Source organism: Drosophila tropicalis, unplaced genomic scaffold (genome assembly GCF_018151085.1).
Source record: "Drosophila tropicalis isolate 14030-0801.00 unplaced genomic scaffold, ASM1815108v1 contig_952, whole genome shotgun sequence".
Lineage (NCBI taxonomy): Eukaryota > Metazoa > Arthropoda > Insecta > Diptera > Drosophilidae > Drosophila > Drosophila tropicalis.
This window is the reverse complement of record NW_027173453.1, coordinates 370,891-391,696: the sequence shown is the minus strand read 5'-3', so window position 1 is coordinate 391,696 and position 20,806 is coordinate 370,891. Positions and strand designations below refer to the sequence as shown.

Sequence of the window (20,806 nt, the reverse complement as noted above, 5' to 3'; positions counted from 1 at the left end):
AGATAGAATTCCACAACGAATTTATTTATCACCAGTTCTTAAGCTAAGTATAAACACACACAGCTTGGTTTTGGGAAAACGCTCTTTTGGAAGGTTTAGTTTAACTGAATCTCTCCACAGGTGGTTTCTCTCGTGCATTGACAAGTGCGCAGGAGTTGATTTTAAATGCCATTGTTTATATTTCGATTACTTTAAAATAGTGAAACTGACAATTAAAATAAAAAAAGTATAAATAAAAAAACGAGGAAATCGGGAATATTATTTAAGTTTAGATAAATTCGCAAATTTGGGACTTTTGCGTATAGAAAATCCATTCTTTGCTCTCATTACTAAATTGTGAAGAAGACTAAGAGAAAGCGAGGTTCTGCAGACTAAAGAGATCTGTCTACTTGACAGGTTTCGATTTCCATAGGCCATCGTTGAGAAAATGATAAGTCTCAATGCCAATGCCCTTATTTACTTTCAGACTGCAACGATATGAAATGAAAAGTGATTTAATTAGTTGAATAATTGTCGGTGGTGGAAACTGCTAAACGCCACTTACATATCATCTGTGGAGAGGGTAAGCAGACCAATGGCCAGAGCATGCTGCTTGCCTTCGGCCATAATGGCCACCACTGTATTTTTCTCGGACGGCGTCATACAGGCACCCGGCGATGTCAAACCTGGGCACATGACATTGGCCCCACTCAGCACAAAGCGAATGGCACCCTTGTCCACCTGCTGCATGGTCACAAAATAGGGGAATTTGTGCAACAGACGCAGTGTGGGCATCCAAGGGCCGTCGCGATGCCGGAAGAAAACCTGCTCGCCGGCTCCGTTCAGCAGCAGCTCAATGTGGTCATGGCTGGCAATAGAAGACAAGAAGAAAACCGTGATGAGCGTGCATACCATTTTGATGACAGCACACTTACCACTTGGCAATGCGATACGAATCCTTTTTTGGCAGTATCAGATCAATGTGTGTCTCCAGCTTGGGATAGGCATCAAGAAGTTTTGCACGTATGCCTTTTTGTACGGACGATTTGAGCTGCTGTATCGATGAGATACTGTCTTTCTCCTCGAATCTGGTGGCCAGAAATATAAGTTGGTTTGATTTAGCATTACTCTTACATTTTGCCTACATACTTCTTGAACATTTTGCCTAGAGAATTTGCTTCCGTGCTTCCTTGCTAGTGCTGGTCAGAGGTAGAAAATAGAGCTGACAATACGGTCGATAACAGCATCGATTTTATCCGGCTCCCAGTATTTATTGTCACTATTTTTTCGTCGGTCAGTATTTGGCGCCACTATTTGTTTCGGCACCCAGTATTTATGTATTCTGGCAACGTCATTACCAGCGTTTTGCAACACTAAAACCCGATGGGTGTGGCAACGCCATTTAGTTTTTTAGCCAGATTTTTTGCACTAACAAATTCTCATACTAAGCTTAAATTCTAACTTACACAAGTGCCAGCTAAGCATTAGACAGAGAAACTAAGCCGTAGCTAAACATAGTGGTTTCACCGAACTAAAAACATATAAGAAGTTCGCTACCACGACACTTTCTCCCAATAGTAACACAAAGAGAGCGAGAAACAGAGAGATAGATATATATACATACGGTAAGAGAGCGAGTGGGCGAGCGAGCGAGATGCAACAGAACGCTGCCAGTAATCCATTCTCAATGGTGGCCGCATATGGGGATCGCCCCCAAATGGGCCTCGATGTTGAGTTCGGCTCGGATCCTGCCAGCGGAGCGGCATTCTTCCAAAGTGATGGGCGCAAGCATGATGACCTCAAGCAGATGCTTGATAGCAACAAGGATGGGCTCAAACTGGAGGCCATGAAGCGAATAATTGGTATGATAGCCCGAGGCCGAGATGCTAGTGACCTCTTTCCAGCTGTTGTCAAGAATGTTGTTTCGAAGAACATTGAGGTCAAAAAGCTGGTCTATGTGTATTTGGTGCGTTATGCAGAGGAACAGCAGGATTTGGCCCTGCTATCGATATCAACATTCCAGCGAGCCCTGAAAGATCCAAACCAGCTGATTCGCGCCTCGGCGCTGAGAGTGCTGTCTTCCATACGGGTTAATATGATTGTGCCCATTGTGATGTTGGCCATTCGGGACAGTTCGGCGGATCTAAGTGCGTATGTACGCAAAACGGCTGCCCATGCGATACCAAAGTTGTATTCGTTGGATGCCGAGCAAAAAGATGAACTTGTTATGGTCATTGAAAAGCTTCTGTCTGATAGAACCACATTGGTGGTGGGCTCCGCGGTGATGGCCTTCGATGAGGTGTGCCCCGAACGAGTGGATCTCATCCATAAAAACTATCGCAAACTGTGCAATCTGCTGGTGGATGTAGATGAATGGGGTCAAGTGATTATCATAAATATGTTAACACGCTATGCTCGCACTCAGTTCGTAAATCCCAATGGTGACGAGGATGCCGATATGGCTGCGGATGCGGGCTCTCAGGGAGGAGCCAATCACGAGCGTTTCTATGATGAGTCGTCACCCGACGAGGCCGATGACCAGCAAGACCATGAGAAGGATGAAGATGATGAAAAATCGCATGAGTCGGTGCAAAACAATGGCGTTACATCCAATTCCCCATCGACTAGCTATCACATCGATGTGGATCATCGCCTCTTGCTGCGGCAGACGAAGCCGCTTCTCCAATCCCGCAATGCCAGCGTCGTAATGGCCGTTGCCCAACTGTATCACCATGTGGCTCCTCGGCACGAGGTGCAACTGATAGCCAAGGCCTTGATTCGGCTGCTGCGCTCCCACAAAGAAGTCCAGAGTGTTGTCCTCAATTGCATTGCCTCGATGTCAACCAAGCGCAAAACCATTTTTGAGCCCCATCTAAAGTCTTTCTTTGTACGGACCAGTGATCCGACGCATCTGAAGCTTCTCAAACTGAACATACTAACCAATTTGGCCTCGGCCTCAAGTATCTCGCTAATCCTGCGTGAATTCCAGACCTACATTTCCAGCAATGATCGTTCCTTTGTAGCTGCCACCATTCAGGCAATTGGGCGGTGCGCGGCAAGCATCAAAGAGGTCACCGAGACCTGTCTTAGTGGTCTTGTCCATCTTCTATCCAATCATGATGGTATGTATGAGTTGTGTGGCGACTGAACACTGTTTTCATTACGATACTTTTTCCTCCATTGCAGAGCATGTGGTGGCCGAAAGTGTTGTGGTTATTAAAAAGCTATTCCAGACCAAGGCAGCCGAGCACTACGAGATTATTACGCAAATGGCCAAGCTGATTGATTTCATCAATGTGCCAGCTGCTCGGGCGGCCATCATTTGGCTAATTGGTGAATACAATGAAAAAGTGCCGCTAATAGCACCAGATGTCCTTCGGAAGATGGCCAAATCGTTTGTGGACGAGCAGGATGTGGTTAAGCTGCAGGTGCTAAATCTTGGCGTTAAACTCTATTTGACCAATCCTCAGCAGACTTCGCTGCTTTGCCAATATGTGTTTACCTTGGCCCGATATGACTGTAACTACGATGTCAGGGATCGGGCGCGATTCTTGCGTCAGTTCATCTTTCCATCAAACGGCGGCGGACAGACGATGTTGAGTCAGCATGCCCGGCAGGTGTTTCTGGCCACCAAGCCGGCTCCGTTGCCGGAAAGCAAATACAGGGATAGCAACAACTTTCAATTGGGCTCCCTCTCGCATTATCTGAACATGCCGGCAACTGGCTACAAAGAATTGCCCACATTCCCAGCTGTAGCCCCGGATCCGACTGTCAGAAATATACCAGGCTTCATGCAGGAGAAGCTGTCCATCAACAGCGAGAGTCCTCTGAAGGGCAGTGGTACTGGAGCAGGTGCGACAGGTGCTGGTAGTGGCGAGAACTCCAGTTCTAAGGAGCAGCGTAAAAGGAGAGAAATTTCCTGTCCGACGACGAGGACGACAAATCGTCGGCCTACTCCGAGTCTAGCAGTAGCAGTTCCAGCACCAGCTCCGATTCGAACAGCACTGACGAGAGCAGCAATGAGGACAATCCTGTTGAGGTTGCGAGACAGAAGCCGAAACCTAAAGAATCAACGCCAAAACTGATTAACGACAATGACGTCGTCGAAAAGGCAGTTGCAGTCAACAATCAATCCAGAGATGGAAACGAATCTGGAACATCCGATAGCGAGGAGTCATCTGAATATAGTGGCAGCAGTAGCAGCAGCAGCAGCGATGAGCCAGAGGAACAGCAGCAAGAAGCAAAGAAACAAACGGAGAAACCGGTGGCCGCCAAGCCAACACCAACAGCTAAAAGCAACCTCGATCTTTTACTTGATCTAGACGATATTCCGCCCATTGGCCCTGTGATGACACCCTCCTTAGGAGGCTTCCTTACGCCAGGCACTCCCCTAGTGGCCCAAACCCAGGCCGGTCAAGCGACTGGTGGACTTGAACTAGTGGGACCATCGTACATTGAATTCAAGCACAAGCAGCTCCTCAATAAAGTCAGCGGGCATGGTCTCCAGCTGGCCTATCGCTTCACCCGCGCCCCACACCTCTACTCTTCCAGCATGTGTTCCATTGAGCTACAATTCCAGAACTGTGGTCCCAACGAGATCACCAACATCCACTTGGGCCAAAGGACACTGCCAGCCGGGATGCAACTGAACGAATTTTCACCTGTTGCCCAACTGCAGCCGCAGCAACTGGCCAGTGGAGTGCTGGGCATTGATTTCAATGACTCCACCCATGCCATTGACCTAGAACTGGTGTCCAGTGCAGGCAACTCGCGAGTCCAATTGAAGCCACCAGTGGGCGAGCTGGTTCGGGCCATCCAAATACCCGAGAGCCACCATCGCGACGAACGGGCAAAGCTGAGGGGCATGAATGAGCATCAGTGCGAATTGCGTGGCCTGAGACGGGACTTAATTGATGTCACTTCACTCAAACAGAAGATCTTCGAGTGCCTCAATGTGGCCCATACGCACAGCTCTACCACAGGGCAGTTGCATTGCTTTGCCGGCCAGACATTAAGTTCCAAGAGTCTCGTCCTGCTCACTCTCCAATGGCAGTCCGATGAGGCCCTCACCCTGTTGGTCAATTGCGAGAAGATGGTTATCGGTTCCATGGTGCTCAATGAATTACGTAATGCTCTTCAGTTGAGCTTCTCCATGTGAGCAGCATGAGATTGGGTGCGAGATGACGTACATACGTACACATATTTACATACATATTTACAATTTATAACATACATATATATAATATATAGTTTCAATATCTATTGCTGTGTAATATGGTTTCCTCTCTCACACACACTCTGTCTCTCTCGCTGACTCTTTCTCTTTTAAATTACGCCAATCTCTCATCGAATCAAATGGAAATTCTTTTGTTAAACAAATATTTAAATGCATTTTAAGAAATAACTTTTGCTTCTATATCTATATATATAGTATGCCTGTGTGTTTGTGTGAGCGAGTGCAATTCTGTGTCTGTGTGAGTGTGTGTGTGTGTGTCTACTTTATCTATAGAATTTGTAATAATCGTGAGTAAATTTGTAAAGTGTTTGATGTTGTAAATCTGTTGCCTTTGTGCTCTATGCGGCCTTCTTCACATAAACAAGAAATGAACAAAAAAACAAAAACAACAAAATAATAAGCAAAATATCTATATTCATACTACATACATACATATGTATATATAAAGTTGGCTCTAAACACAAAAAACAAAAACATTGTTAAAAAATGATAAACCCAGAAATGTTTACTTTAAAATACTTATACATACATACACTACTACTACTACACACATACATACATACATACATACATATATGTTAATGCCTAAATATTCTTGCAGAAAAATAATCTTTAACCAAGTTAAAATTACCTAATTAATATAAAACCAAAAGCAACTGAAAGTTAATAAACAAATGTAAATCACTTAGTTATATTTGGAAAAGGTTTTATCCAAATACAGGAAAATAATGATCTAGTTAATGTAAAGTCTGCATTTGTCATGTAAATGATAATCGTTATTCCATATATATATCCATTGAATGTCTAAATTCTCAAATTGAAAGAATCAGATTGTCAGATCTTTTATTTTGTATTCATCTGCAGGATTGTTTAGTTAATAGTTTCGGTTCATCGAAAATGGCTTTTTAGCAAACAGGAAACAAACTTTGTCCTTTATATATACAAAATGCTTATCCTTGCTTGTTTGATTTTACTGCTTTTGTTAATACACATACTTACACATAAGTATAAAGCTATGGGAGAGAGCATAGCTCTCTTCTTAATCGCATTAACTGAAACCTGTGACAAGCTCTAAATAAATCAACAATTCTAACAATTTTCGATGTATTTTGTCCAGCCAACCGAATTAAGCTAATAAATGTTATACTTATAAACCAATACGACTATTTAAATGTTTTCAACAGACTCGAACTCAAAATAAGAAGATAACAAAGATAATTAAATAAACACACAGAACTAAATGTTTTTGCGCAATTATTGTTAAACGTAAAATGCAATTTAATTATATTTATTGTGCTCTTTTTAAGAGAACTAACTAAAATTATGCGAGCCAATGCTAATGCTAAACAAATAAAAATCAAATTGTATAAGTTTTAAAATCTATGTATAATGATCTCTGTTCTTCTTCAAGGATATTTAAATCAATCCAACTGGAAATACTTACTTTGACAAGTTTGTGATTAACAGAATTTAGTTGAATACTAGTTTTATGTATTTGCATTAGTTTGATGTTTATTCACGCTTTTGTTTTTGGTTTTTTTTTTTTGTTTGTTCCTCGTTTGCTTACTTCTTCACTCACAAAACAGAGAGAAAAAAAATGTAAAGTTTAAATATAATTTTCAGCTAAATTTTTAAACTGTTTTTTGCAATTTCCCGAACAAAAGACAAGAGAGTAGAGAAGGGCACATACATAAATTTGTCAGTGTGTGTGTGTGTGTGTGTGTCTCCGTGTGGGTGGTGTATCCTTGTCGGTTCTAATTTATCATAGTTTTTGCACAATTAAAAAGCTCAATTTTTGGTATGCTTATCACATAGACCATTTTAGTATTTGGTAGATCGCTAGGTTTTTTCTTGTTGTTTTTGTTGTTGTGGTTGTTCTTGTTTCATTCTAAGTAAGTGGTAAGTGGTTAGGTTAGGTAAGGTTAGGTTTACATTAAGTTAAGCATAACAAATGAATATGAAAATGAAAGTGCAAAGGATGAAAGTGAGTGGAGTGGAGTGGAGTGAACGGAGCGTGACTCGATCAGGCGATCTTGTGTAAGTATGATGATTAGCTAGATAGTACAGTTAGCAGTTAGTTAAGTTGGGGATCGTTATGAGCTGTGTGAATGGATAATAGAATAGTGGATAGTGCCGTAATGAGTAGTGTGAGTAGTGAATAGTAGTAGTAATAGTAGTAAGAGTAGTATTAGCCGTACTTAGGTATGAATGTATGTATGTATGTATTGAGTGTATATGTAAGTAGGCATACAGTTTTGTGTCACTTTTTTTTTTTTGTTTTTATCGATTAATGCATCATGTATAATACGCCACGGCCTTCGATTTGGTTTATCCCCCTTTTTTTTGGTTTTTGGTTTTTTTGTTTTGTTTTTAACTTCATATAAAACTAGTTGCTGTATATATGTATATATAATATGCATGTACATATGTATATATCGATTTTCTGTATGTATATATATTTCTTTGTTTTTTTGGTTTTTGGTTTTTCGTTTAATGTATGTATGTCTAAGGATGATTTTCAATCACTTATTGTTACGTACGGTGTTTGGTATAACATGCTCTCCCGTTAGTTAGCTTCACTTTGCTTGGACTGAACGCTCTCCCTTCTTTATCATTTCAATTCAATTATCAATTCTCTTAATTCATATTTGTTTTGTTTTTTGTTGTTATTATTATTCTTAGGTTTTCCCACATACTTAGTTATTTATGGTACAGTAACATATAAAGCATTTCTTGATTTAGCAGCTTATTACTCCTTCTGCATTCGAAATTTTTGACTCTTTTGTTTTTGCTGTTGTTTATCCTTTCACGTATGTAAGTAGAACGGGCCGAAAAACGGACGGAGTTTGCTTTTACGTCTTTTCAAAAATCGAACCTAATTTAACATAACAACCCAAAAGGAAAAACAAAAAAGAAAACACAAATTTCCATTGTGAAAATTTCTGGCTCTTTGAGAGCTCGAAATCTCATCTTGAAATGCCCCCGGATTCGATTTGATGTTCGATGCTTCTTTTAAATTTTATAGTTCTATCATTCCTATATTCCGATTTTCGGTTATATCGTCCTTTGCGCTATTGCGTGCAATTTATGTGTGTGTGTGTGTGTGTGTGTGTGTGTCGGTGTTTTCATGTACTTTTGTTTCTTCTCCTTTGCTTTTTGATTATTTTTCACGGTATATACACACACATTTATATAAGTATAGCACACATATATAGCATGTATGTATATATGTATATTTATATAGTATATGTATGCATGCTGGTTTTTTTGTTTTTGTTTTTGTCTTAGTTAGTAGCTAGTAGGTGGCCCTAGCGATAGCATTTTGCTTAGTGGGTTTACTTTAGTGTATGTGTTTTGTGTTTCCTTTCTTTTGTTTTGTTTGGTTTTTGTTGTTTCTTTTAACTAAGGCCCGTATTAGGTTACGCTGCCATGTGCTTAGAGTTTCTTATACCAGTAGAGATAATGTTCACCATCTTCGACCATCAGCTCATCGACACCTAGAAGTATATTGATGAAATGAGAGAGGGCTCAAATCTCTTATGGCATCCTTTCTCAATGAAATGACAAGAAAGAATATCCTTTTCAACTTACCAACTGGCGCAATAAGTTGATTTCCGGGCGTGTTGTTGGCATCGGGTAATTCAGGCAACCGATAGAGCAGCCAATAATGGTACCTATTCCAAAACAAATTCATAAATACATTTAAAAATATGTTGTTCATACCACTTACCTTTGTGGCTCCTCTTTTTTGCCGTAGAGTGTGTGTACATAGTGACCATTTGGCCACTCACGAGCCTCAAAAATGAATCTGAATATGGGGAAAGCAGGTGAGGTTGCAAGTTAAAATTTTTGTGGCATACTTTTAGGCAGTTATTACATTTGGGTGGAAATTGAAATTCGACTTTGCACACGCATTGCAAATGCTTTAGAGACATGGAAAATCGAAACTTGATCCCGTTTCCGCTAAGTATCTACTCACCTGGGATCCATTTCGGCTGCTTGTGTCATGGCCTTGAAGAAACTCGTGTTCTTGGGCGATACAAGTGACAGAGAGATGTCCTCAGTGACATTGGATCCGACCCACAAGGTGTATGTGTAGGATATGTTCTTGGCGTCCGATTCCTCAGCCGATGAGCTCAGGCCAAACGGCACAGCCAGTTTGGGTTCGCCATTCTCTAAAGATTGAATACCAATTGGAGCAGGAATGAGTTTCGGAGGAATTAGGACTTTCGATTTGGTCACTCACCCGTTGGGTCACTGCTCTCCCGAATCACGTGGTCGCATTGCAGAGCACGCACAGCACCAAGGCCCTTCCAGCCCAGAGCCAGAACAATGTCGGCCGTCAGACCCACACCAATATCAGGCTCCTGGCCATCTTGCAGGGGCTCTTCACTCCAACCGCCATCGGCACGCTGCCGACTAAGTATGTACCGAGAGGCTGCTGTGCGATTCCAATGTCCGGCAGGGTCGTATTCCAAGTCCTGAAGAGCCTGCATGGCTAATGCCGTGCTACGCAGGGAGCCAAAGCTGCCGCGTTGATCCTGCAGGCTGGCCAGTCCTCTGGCTGGACGGCGCACAAAGTGCTGCAGATGGCGATGACGATGATCGGTGACAATGCAACGCAGTGCCAAAATGACCATGGCGATGGCATCTACACTCTGATCTGTCACTCCGCTGGCAATATCGAGCAGACGGCGGATTTGACGCTTGCGTACGTGGGCCGCCGAGCTGCAGGCCGAGAGCGTTGTAAGGGCAAACTCAATGTCCTGCACTGGCTCGTGGTGTTGCAGTGTGGCCACCAGATCGTGTCCATGAAAATGCTTGGGATCCTTGCACAACGAACCCAAGGCCAAGACATAGCGGGCCAGTTTGTCCAGGTTGAGGGGTTTTGGGAGAGTATGATGACGATCGAGCATGGAAAGTATCTCGATTTCCATTTCCTTGACCGATAGCGTATCCTCCAGTTCCTGGATAACCTGCATATGGGCATCGGCACTATCGTTCGGATCCCGACCGCCGGACAACTCCTTGGCCAGTATAACCACATGCGTGTCATTGCCCCAGCCGTAGTCGGAGGCACGTTTCTCCTTCAGCCAATCAAGAGCCCGCAAGATCGCCTCTTGCTCCACTTTTGTTGGGCTGGCCGAACCAATTATCTCATGAGGTGGTGGCGGCGGCACCAGCGACTCAACGCTGCCATTGCCCACTGATGTGTGTACTGCCGGAACGGATGGGGCCATCTCCAACTGTTCCAAATTGGCAGAAGTGGCTGTGCTTGTCACCCCGCCAATGGGCAGGGAAATCGAACTATTGCCACTGCTACTGCTGCTTGTGCTGTTACTGCTCCCGCTGGTGCTGCTGCTGGTACTGCTTGGATTTTGTTCCAAGCTGCCATCGCTCGTTGTGATATTCACTGAGTCCGTGGTCAGCGGCGACGATATGGTGCTTGGACTGATCGTGACGGCCAACGGAGCCACAGGCGAGGCTGGCGCCAATGTCGCATTCTCTGTGAGCGTCAGGACCTGCGGCAAGTTCAGACCCAACATGAAAAGCAAAACCATCAACGGCGGCATCGGGGGCAGCGACAACATCTTCAAGAATGTCTACGAAAAAGAGAGAAAAGTCTGAAAACAACTTTTGTTTTTATCAGCTGATCAGCTGATAAGCTGCCATCGCCATGATAAGCTTTGAGCCTTGAACTAGATTTGCCGATAGTTACAATGTCCTGCGATCGATATGTCAACCCTCCCTTCACCACCCACCTCCTTGTGCCTTACATGCCTGTCACTGTCAATTAGTCATCAAAATGGAATACCTAAAAACCACAACAACAATAAAACCCATACAGAGACACACAGACGCGCACACACACACACACACACACGTTGGCACTACCTAGGCAAAGTGGTTGTTGGTGGGGTAGGCAGAAGGATACAAAGAAGAAAGCAATTGGGTGGGGTTACCTCTATTTCGCTCTCTCTCTCTCTCTATCTCTCTCTCTTCCTCTCACTTGGTCTATGTATTTGCTTTTCGTTTTTTTCTTCCTTTTTATGATATGGGCGAAGGGAGGAGACCTTTTTCCATTTTGCCTTTAACAATAAAACTTAATTAAGGATGCTTACATAATAATTCAATAACAACAATGCAAAACTCGGACAAGGACAGCAGTAGCAATAATAACAACAACGACAACAACAAGAACTATGACTCTTATCAACTTGCAATTGAGTTTGAAGTAAAATCAAGTTAAAGGCTCAAAATAATCCTTCGATGTGCCACATAGTCAGTTAATTAATCACTTTGTTTTGTGCACTTTTTTGTTTTTTGTTGCTTGTTGTTGTCGGTGGCACAGGCTGTTTTTTATCCTATTTTTTCACACTCTCTCTCGCTTTTGCTCTCTCTCTCGTTCTCCCTACCTCTCTCTTTCTGTTCCTTTCTCTTATCTGCCCAGCTGTCGTTGAAAGTTAGTAGTAGTAACTTGATTATGTATGTGGATCAGTTTATGGTCGATGATTCGTACTTGATTTTTAGTCCTTCAGCACCAGGATACTAATTATATTTATTGAGTTGGATTTCTGCTTGCTTTGTTGTAATTTCTTGGAGACGACAAATCGCCAGCAGGAAAACGTGACTCTGCCAATTGACGTTGCCACCTTTTTGGACGAGGGTAAAGGATATGCCCACCATGTGGCATCACCATTGCCCATTGGCACCATCTAGCTGAAATTGCTCATTTGCTGTCGCAAATACAACAGATGGCAAAATATCCTTTAAAGTCCTTCAGATACACACGAGCTTTAAAGCTCCCTTCAACAGGGAAAATATCTAAATTTGAAATCATGAAACAAAAGGACTTTCGCAGAACTCCTATAGTTAAGTGGGAAAAGCACAAATTCAGAGCCGAATTAGCCATATAGCAATATAGACTAGCAAATCCAACGGACTCCAAGCTGCATAAGGAGTCCTTTACCATGCCGAAGTGAAAATGCCTTGCAGTCTTTGGCCCGCCCTTCCCCACCTTAACATGGGATCATGCATACCGTTGCGCCTGTATGTGTGTGCTGATCTCGAGCAAACTCCTCCTTCTCCACTCCGTTACCGATTTTACGTACGATTCGGATTATTTTTATACTTAATCCCAACCAGGATAAAAAAAGCCTAAATAGCATTAGCTTGTAAATTGGCGGACGGACAGACGGACGTGTCTATATGATATTATCTATATTCTGATACTTTATAGGGTCGGAAACATCTCATTCTCTGCGTTACAAACATCAATCTGATCAATTTTGTAACACCCTCTGCAAGGGTATGGAAAGCTTGGAAGAAACCCATAAGCATTGCCACTCAATACGACTCCCAATCATAAAAAAGAGACATGAACAGATAGACTTAAAGCCACTTTTCGAACTTATTAATGGAATGGACATCAAGCTATGTAGTATCAAACAATAAAAAGAACTTTTAGGATTTCAAACTAACAAAAGTTGTGTGAAAAATTGGAGAAAGTCAAAAAACAAAATAGAAAATCGGAAAAATGACTTTGAAACCATTTGAGGCTAGAAATTAACCATAGATCTTTTCCTTGCTAATGGATAAAACTGAGTTTTCGAGTCCCGACCACCATTTATTCGTACGGCAAACCTTTTTCCCGAATGCAATATTGAAAACACGATATTTTGAATATTAAATAGATAGCAGACAAACAAATATTCTTTCTGAAAGATCACTTTATACTTTATACTTTATACTTTATACTTTATACTTTATACTTTATACTTTATACTTTATACTTTATACTTTATACTTTATACTTTATACTTTATACTTTATACTTTATACTTTATACTTTATACTTTATACTTTATACTTTATACTTTATACTTTATACTTTATACTTTATACTTTATACTTTATACTTTATACTTTATACTTTATACTTTATACTTTATACTTTATACTTTATACTTTATACTTTATACTTTATACTTTATACTTTATACTTTATACTTTATACTTTATACTTTATACTTTATACTTTATACTTTATACTTTATACTTTATACTTTATACTTTATACTTTATCTTTATACTTTATACTTTATACTTTATACTTTATACTTTATACTTTATACTTTATACTTTATACTTTATACTTTATACTTTATACTTTATACTTTATACTTTATACTTTATACTTTATACTTTATACTTTATACTTTATACTTTATACTTTATACTTTATTTATACTTTATACTTTATACTTTATACTTTATACTTTATACTTTATACTTTATACTTTATACTTTATACTTTATACTTTATACTTTATACTTTATACTTTATACTTTATACTTTATACTTTATACTTTATACTTTATACTTTATACTTTATACTTTATACTTTATACTTTATACTTTATACTTTATACTTTATACTTTATACTTTATACTTTATACTTTATACTTTATACTTTATACTTTATACTTTATACTTTATACTTTATACTTTATACTTTATACTTTATAACTTTATACTTTATACTTTATACTTTATACTTTATACTTTATACTTTATACTTTATACTTTATACTTTATACTTTATACTTTATACTTTATACTTTATACTTTATACTTTATACTTTAACAACAACAACAACAACAAAAGCAATAACTTGACCAGTATTTATTCGAATAGGCTGACAGATTAGCGTATGATTGAAAGAAGATCAAAACAAAGGCAAACAGTGCAACATAATCAGGATCTAGCCATGATCTAGAAACAGTTTTGTGGAACGTGGAATGTAGGACAGGTGTTTCTGCTTCAGATTAGTCAAAGTTAGCCAAGAAGTTTAGTTTTAGATTATTTCAAATGTGGAAAACCATTTGCCATGGCCAACCAATTAAGTCTGTTCAAGGAATATTTTCAATTTCAGGAAACAAAACAATGTCCCAAATAGAGGAACATCGGCCATAACAGCTCGTGATAAAAGAGGACAGAATTGTGAAGGCTGATCGTCGCCAAAGTCTCAGGAATTCAGCATAGAATGGTCTGCAAAATCCGAAAAAGGGTTAAGCGTGAGTATAACTTCCATAAAGTATGTATGTACATATACATATGTATATGTATGTATGTGCAGTCCTCGGTAGATGAGTTGTCTAAGTGACCCAGTCATTTAGGCAACTGAACAACGAGGACCCGGGTTCGAATTCCAGGCTAGTGTATGGATATAGTTTTCGTCTAACAATAAGCCGAAGGCCTTAGTTGCCAGTGTCTGTTAAATATAGTTAGGTTGATAATTTACAACTATATCCTATACTTATAATAATAATAATAATATGTATGTATGTACATATGTATGCATATGGACTTTCAATATAAAATACTCAACTTTTTAAACTGCTTTTAGCCCAACCCGAAGCCTACAATAAAGACTGCCTTATACGAACAGTTAAGTTCCCAGCAATCATAATGGTCATACTCTGCACGGGATAGGCCAACTGCACTTTATTCATAGGATGGTCAAATAAACATCCAAGAAGAGAGTTTGCTGTCATCAATGAAAAAAACAGGGTGGAGCATCATCTTATACAGGATAAATGGCTGCAGGATAAAGAAATCGGGGTTTTAGATTGGCCATTAAATAGTCCGGACCTAAGTCCAGTCGAGAACATATGGGAAATAATAAAAAGAAACTTAAAAAACGAGCCTCAAAGAATCCTTTCGGATTTTTTCTTAATTAGCATCAACTGCCGAGTCGACCTAGCTTTATCCGTCTGTCCACATGAACACTTGGACTTTAGAGACATCAAATTTGGTATGTAGACTCGACTGTAGTATGTAAAGTTATGCCACGCCCCTTACCGTCCCCGCAATTCCAGCTAGAAAGAACGCTTGGTAAGAACGCAGATTTTGTTTGTGTAATATCCTCAACATATTAAATATGATATAGAAAACGCTTACTGAACCATCAACAAAAAGAGTAACATGTTTGTTGTTGTTGCGTGGATATGATATTGGGATCGAAAGGTTTGATTAAAACAAATAAAAAGGTGGTTTTTATAAGAACTTAACTTCTATCACATTACTTCATATAAGCCATATTTGGTCCGAACCAAATCAAGTAAAAAATTTCAAATTTATATAAAGAACTTATCTGCCAAGTTTCAATAGAGTAGAAAACCAAAAAAGTTTGTCATTTAGACGTTCTTTATGACTTTTAGACTCATTGTTCGTATGAGAACGACAGTTGGAGGTATAGTGGGCCGATACAAAAACATATATCGAATCCCCACATCAGGAAAGTTAACTTTTTGCCCATTTAAAGTTTGAAAGTGGTTTAAGATCGTTTTTTGACCCCAAGGACTCTAATCATTCGGTTATTAGTATTAGTATTATTTTTTTTACTAAATTCAGAATAACTTCTTCGTTCTTGTTTCTCACTTATTGTAACTAACTACAGGGGCCAACTAGTGATAAACGTTCATACTAATAAAGGAGCTATTTTTAGTGGTGATGGACGGACAGGCTAGATTGATGGTAATGAAGAACATCCATTTAAACTTGATGGGGTCGCAAATGCTTCCTTCTGCCTGTTACATTTTTGCGTCTTTAATATGCCATTTCACCCTATGGGTGTATGGTATAATGAGTAAGAAAAATAAAATTCTGAATATGTCGTTTGCCAGTTGATATTTCTAAGTTTTCTAAGTTCTACATTTATTGTCACTAATAAAACTTAGTATTTGGAAAAGATCGTTTTTTAATGAATTGCCCGCGTTGGCTTAGTCGGCCACTGATTAAATTTCGGTACATTTTTTTTTATATTAAGATTCAGATATTAATATGGAACTGGATATGATATAAAAAAGAAACTTAAGAAGCAATAATTTTGTTTTAAAAACTATTTGCTTTACTTAACTCACAATCAGTGCCGTATAAGATATAAAGCAGGACTAGCAAATGCCCTTGTCCTCGCGGCTTCAGAAAAGATTTTTGACCATTGAAAAGTTGACTCATTACACTGTGATAGTCGAAGGACTGGGCAAAACTCGATGATTTCGACCTATTTCGAGTCCTGCGAATCGAACTGCATCATTCGTTTTTTAAGTTATCACAGTCTGAAAATTAGTTTAAAATATTCTGAAAAATACGCAAAACCTCGTAACTTTGCCAGATATAAATCGATTTTTAAAAGTTGTATTTAAGTTAGTCACCCTATTTATTAGAAACAGCAAAGTATTCCAAATGAACCAAGCTTCAATCAACTATAACTCTGAGAGTACTTGAAACCTGCATGCCTTTATTTTCAAGTTGGAATAATTCTTTTCGTTCTGCATTAAAGTCTCCAAAACTGAATCGAATAGAAATTGTCAAATTTCCAATTTCTAGCTGGCTTAACTCGGCAGAGATTTAGTGTGTTTAACTAACTAAACCTTATCAATTATCCAGTAAGACAAAATTTTCGAGATTCTTCCAATTGGCTCGAAAACTACTATCAAAATAAGAAAAACTGTTTGCTCGAAATTGATCCTAAATATCCTTCTGGAAGCAAAACACTTTCCTGTAAACAATATGAGAATATAAAATTCTTTTCCCGCCGAAAGAGGTGACTGACCTACGAAAGGAAATTCATTATTTAAATTCTTAAACATTTCACAACTTTTGACATTAGAGAAATACAATTCAAATGACTTACACGATGCAAACAATTTTGTTAGGAACAAATTTTCAAGTGGTTATGGGTGTCCGTCCATTTAGTTAATGGCATTACCCTTTCCACAATTCCCGCTCCTTGACATAATCGCGAACTTCATGATGTGATAACCTTTGCCTATAACCTTAAATGAATGGTGAATGATTCGAAGATCAGATAATTGGTAATGAATTTTTGGCTAATGAACATTTAGACACGATTCATTGAAGACAAGTTCATATCACATGGAACTTATGGAATTCATTCCCTAAGCTAGCATCTAAACACAGTAAAGTCTGAACCATTAAAATGAGGACAAGTTCGTAGGAGTCTAGATATGACACTTTGTGATAACAACTTTTATAGTTGAAAGATAAATCAGCTGTTGGAAGATGTTTATCGGATCGAATACGTTTTGTTTAATTCAAGAATATGGAAAATGAATGTGGTAACTTTTTATACTCTTTTTAATTTGGAATAGATTCGCCATTTAGCCATATACATGTTTCATAAAAATCCGATAAAAATTAGATTGATTTCATCGCCCATACTTAAAAAAAAAAAAAGACTAGAACTAGCAAAATTTCCCACACATTCTCCGTCTCTTTCTTTGCACGCATGTATGGGAAATTTTCCTTACCTAGTTTTTTGAAAGTATGGGCGATGAAATCAATCTAATTTTTGTCGGATTTTTATGAAACATGTATCATTTGACGGGAAATTCAATTCACTTTCATACTTAGAATAAGAAAATAATACTTAAGTTTAAATTGGTATCGTAAAATGTCGTCAAACAAAGAGACCACAAGAATTACATACAAAATCCCGAAATTTCGATGGGTCCCAAAACAAATATTGGGGCTAAAATGAAAATTTTTGGTATGCAGTTTATCTTAGATTATCTAGATCTACAACTTTTTCAAAGAATACACATGTCTAACTATAATATTAAAGATTTTGAAATGACCGGGCTAAACTATTGTCAAACATTTTGGGGGAGCTTTTTTTTCAAACGCACCTGTAAAAAAAACGTCGAATGCTGGAATGACAATAATTACGTGTCAGATTCTAAATACAATAACCAACAAATAACTGAAAAAATTTCTTCATTAAGTTTCTTAGGAGCCGAGAAAATCAAATTTAAAATCAAAAAAAAAAAAAAAAGGGGCTTACACGCTGACCACCACTGTAAGTATATAGACTCGTTTAGTTTTTCCAAAGACTCTTCACTCTTTCAAAAGCCAAGGGATAGATAAATCTGTATGTATGTACTTTAATGCCATCAAATGTGAAATTGTGGCTCTTGGCCTCACATTCCACTTTTTGGCTTCATGGGTTTGTCCTTTGTCCGTTTTGCAGTGCCATCATTTGGGTTATAATTTTTGTTTTTAGTTTTTTTTTGCTTCGTTTGGCTATGTTTGTTTTCATTGTGAAGTGTAATTTGATATAGTTTTGTGTTGTCCGCAAAAGCCGACAATCAAAATGCCGCGCCAACCGCCAACTGGACGGCTGCCGCCGAATCATCGTCATCATCATCATCATCATGGGCATCATCGTGATTATCATGATGAGGACCGTCTGTTGTTGTTGCTGATTCAGATGCTGATTGCCTATCGTTTTCGTCAGCTCGAGCAATTAAAAGAACAAGCATCCATATCGCTTACCAGGCTAACAATTAGTTAGAAAATGAAATGAAATCCATATACTTACTTACGTGCCCACATATACATACATACAAACATACATACACATGCACATATGTATAATGGGAAGGACTACATCCATGAGATGGCAGAGACTTCTGTCAGGACAGCCAAAGAGGAAGTTCGATGTGTGTATGAGTGTGCCCATTGTGCAGTTATGACAGGCGTCCCCCCTATATATACATATGTATATACGTAGATATTTGTTGGTATGGTCTAATGTCATGGCGGTTACTTCAAAAGCCGCGCCGCATAGAAGCTTTTGTAAAGTTTCCTCGGACTCCTTGATAGCAGGCGACGGCAGGAGCAGCAGCTGCCTTGCCTCACTCAACGAACACCTTGCTCTCGACCCTTGCACAATTTGAGGCAACAACAATGCCACAGGGATTGATCCCGGGTATCTCAATCTGTGTAATCCTGATCAACTAGAGGCAACTAGGCAACTCTTTTGCTGTCTGACTGCCTGTCTGTCTGCCTCTCTGTCTGTCTTTTCTTTCGTTCCTTTTTTGGCATAATCTAAGTGCGCCTATCACTCACTTTGCCAAGCATTTTTCAATTGTCTGTTTCCGCCTTAAAGGATGTGTGCACCTTTTCGAATGCCTGGTGGGTGCCTTCTTCTTATCCCAGGCCATCTCTTGAGGATCTCATAATATTCGGCAATCCAATTGTCTCTCTCTCTCCCTCTCTTTTAATGTTTGCTTAGCCGGCGCTCAGTTTCAATACTATTTTTGGTTTCCAGCATTTCGTTTCGGTTGGTTTTCTCTTGTTATTTGTGTTTTGTTTTGTGTTGCTTTCTATTTATTCAAGCCTTGAGCAGAATTAGATCTCGAAGCACACGCACACACACACACACAAAACACAATAGAGCCATAGAGCCTTGAGCTATTATCCTGAAGGATCGCTAAATTTTTCGAATCATCGATTCGGCGTTTTCAAAAAAGATAAAAAAACACGATGCGAACTGCACGTTTTGCGTAATCGAAACAATTGTTCGTCTGTTGCGGATGCCGAGGAAGAGGCTGAGGCAGAGTCGTCGATTTCAAATGCATGGACCCAGAGATGATGGGTTCCGATAAAAACCCAAAATATATATCCATGCACATGTACAAAAAAACCTAACAAAAACCAGCAACGATACAAATACAAAACAAAAACAATGCAATCGAAACAGACACAGATAAACACACACAGTGGGTGAATCACAGGGCCCAAACCGATCTCCGATTGGGCTCTGATTATTCGAATAGTTTGTTCTCATATACCAAAGTGACAGCTGCCTTCAATTGGCTTTGTAATTTACTTTCCTCCACGGCAAATGACTTTTTAAACTCTCAGAGGAAACTTTTCCCTTTGGCACTTTGCTACATGGGACTCGGGACGAGTTAGAGCCAAACTAGAAGAGGCCGAAAGATACAATAAAATTCGATACGGATTTCTTGTTCGACTTACTGCAAGATATCCCTGTGTCACTTGTTGTATATGTTTCATATTCTCTATTATGAGGTAGATGGGTTGTTAAGGTGGCCCTGTCATAAGAGCAATAGTCGGCCGAATTTCAAAACATTTGTCCTTGCATATCTTCGTTTTGCCTAAAGTAATGGCGAAAAAGGAACTCGATCTAAATGTATAAGAGAAAAGTATTCAAAGTGTTTTATTAACCAAGATAATGGAAACTTTGGCACATATTTGTTTGAACACTTTTGAATGAAAGGTTCTTTATAGGATTTTCCACGAAGAGGTCAACCACAAAACCAAGAAAAAACCCAAAATATTGTTTTGTTTTCATTATTTAGTTTTAAATTTTATATTAAAGTGTAGAAATAGAGTTAAGATGAGTTCTGTGAGGTTCTTTTATCGCCCTATTTACCACTCTAAGGTCCTTCAACATCGAGCTGCTCTTCGTAATTTTGTCTTTTGAATGTCTTAGTTGTCTCGTAATTAGTTTGGCTTGTAAATTAAGCTTAAACACTAATGAAATGACTGTAATTTAGTGGAAAAATATATAATAATAGGGCTTGATGTTTCTTATTTATCGAAAACTTACCTGAAGCATAACGTTAACATGATGTCTAAGGACATGTCCTTTTGAAGTCGCTTGAGTGTTTGCTCTATTTTAGCTTTTATCTCAATCGACAAAAACCGGAATATACCAATGATTTGTAATTCCAAATTACTACAAAAACTTCTTTG

General features: G+C 39.0%; 3 protein-coding genes across 7 annotated transcripts; 1 reads left to right on the top strand and 2 right to left on the bottom strand.

Moving 5' to 3' along the window:
- Window positions 1-3: 3 nt before the first annotated feature.
- On the bottom strand, window positions 4-1,253 carry MCTS1 (malignant T-cell-amplified sequence 1 homolog). Its single transcript, XM_068302178.1, has 4 exons — window positions 1,129-1,253; window positions 915-1,067; window positions 545-847; window positions 4-467 (listed from the first exon to the last, which is right to left on the bottom strand). Exons 1-4 carry the CDS (start codon window positions 1,137-1,139, stop codon window positions 386-388), a joined length of 549 nt encoding a protein of 182 aa, XP_068158279.1. The 5' UTR covers window positions 1,140-1,253; the 3' UTR covers window positions 4-385.
- Window positions 1,254-1,377: 124 nt separating this feature from the next.
- rb (adaptor related protein complex 3 subunit ruby) lies at window positions 1,378-6,373 on the top strand. Its single transcript, XM_068302177.1, is given in 3 exon segments — window positions 1,378-3,101; window positions 3,166-3,881; window positions 3,884-6,373. Coding segments are annotated over 3 exon segments (3,438 nt in total). The 5' UTR covers window positions 1,378-1,633; the 3' UTR covers window positions 5,138-6,373.
- Window positions 6,374-6,706: 333 nt separating this feature from the next.
- LOC137586201 (uncharacterized protein CG3556) lies at window positions 6,707-11,861 on the bottom strand. Of its 5 annotated transcripts, none has more exons than XM_068302184.1 (6): window positions 11,736-11,861; window positions 9,462-10,839; window positions 9,195-9,390; window positions 8,946-9,023; window positions 8,807-8,889; window positions 6,707-8,712 (listed from the first exon to the last, which is right to left on the bottom strand). In XM_068302184.1, the coding sequence occupies exons 2-6, from the start codon at window positions 10,804-10,806 to the stop codon at window positions 8,651-8,653; spliced, it is 1,764 nt and encodes a 587-aa protein (XP_068158285.1). In that variant the 5' UTR covers window positions 10,807-10,839; window positions 11,736-11,861; the 3' UTR covers window positions 6,707-8,650. The 5 variants fall into 5 exon arrangements, with proteins under 5 accessions (XP_068158285.1, XP_068158284.1, XP_068158283.1 ...); XM_068302183.1 differs by having other exon boundaries at window positions 9,462-10,818; XM_068302182.1 differs by having other exon boundaries at window positions 9,462-10,818; window positions 11,632-11,858.
- Window positions 11,862-20,806: the final 8,945 nt, after the last annotated feature.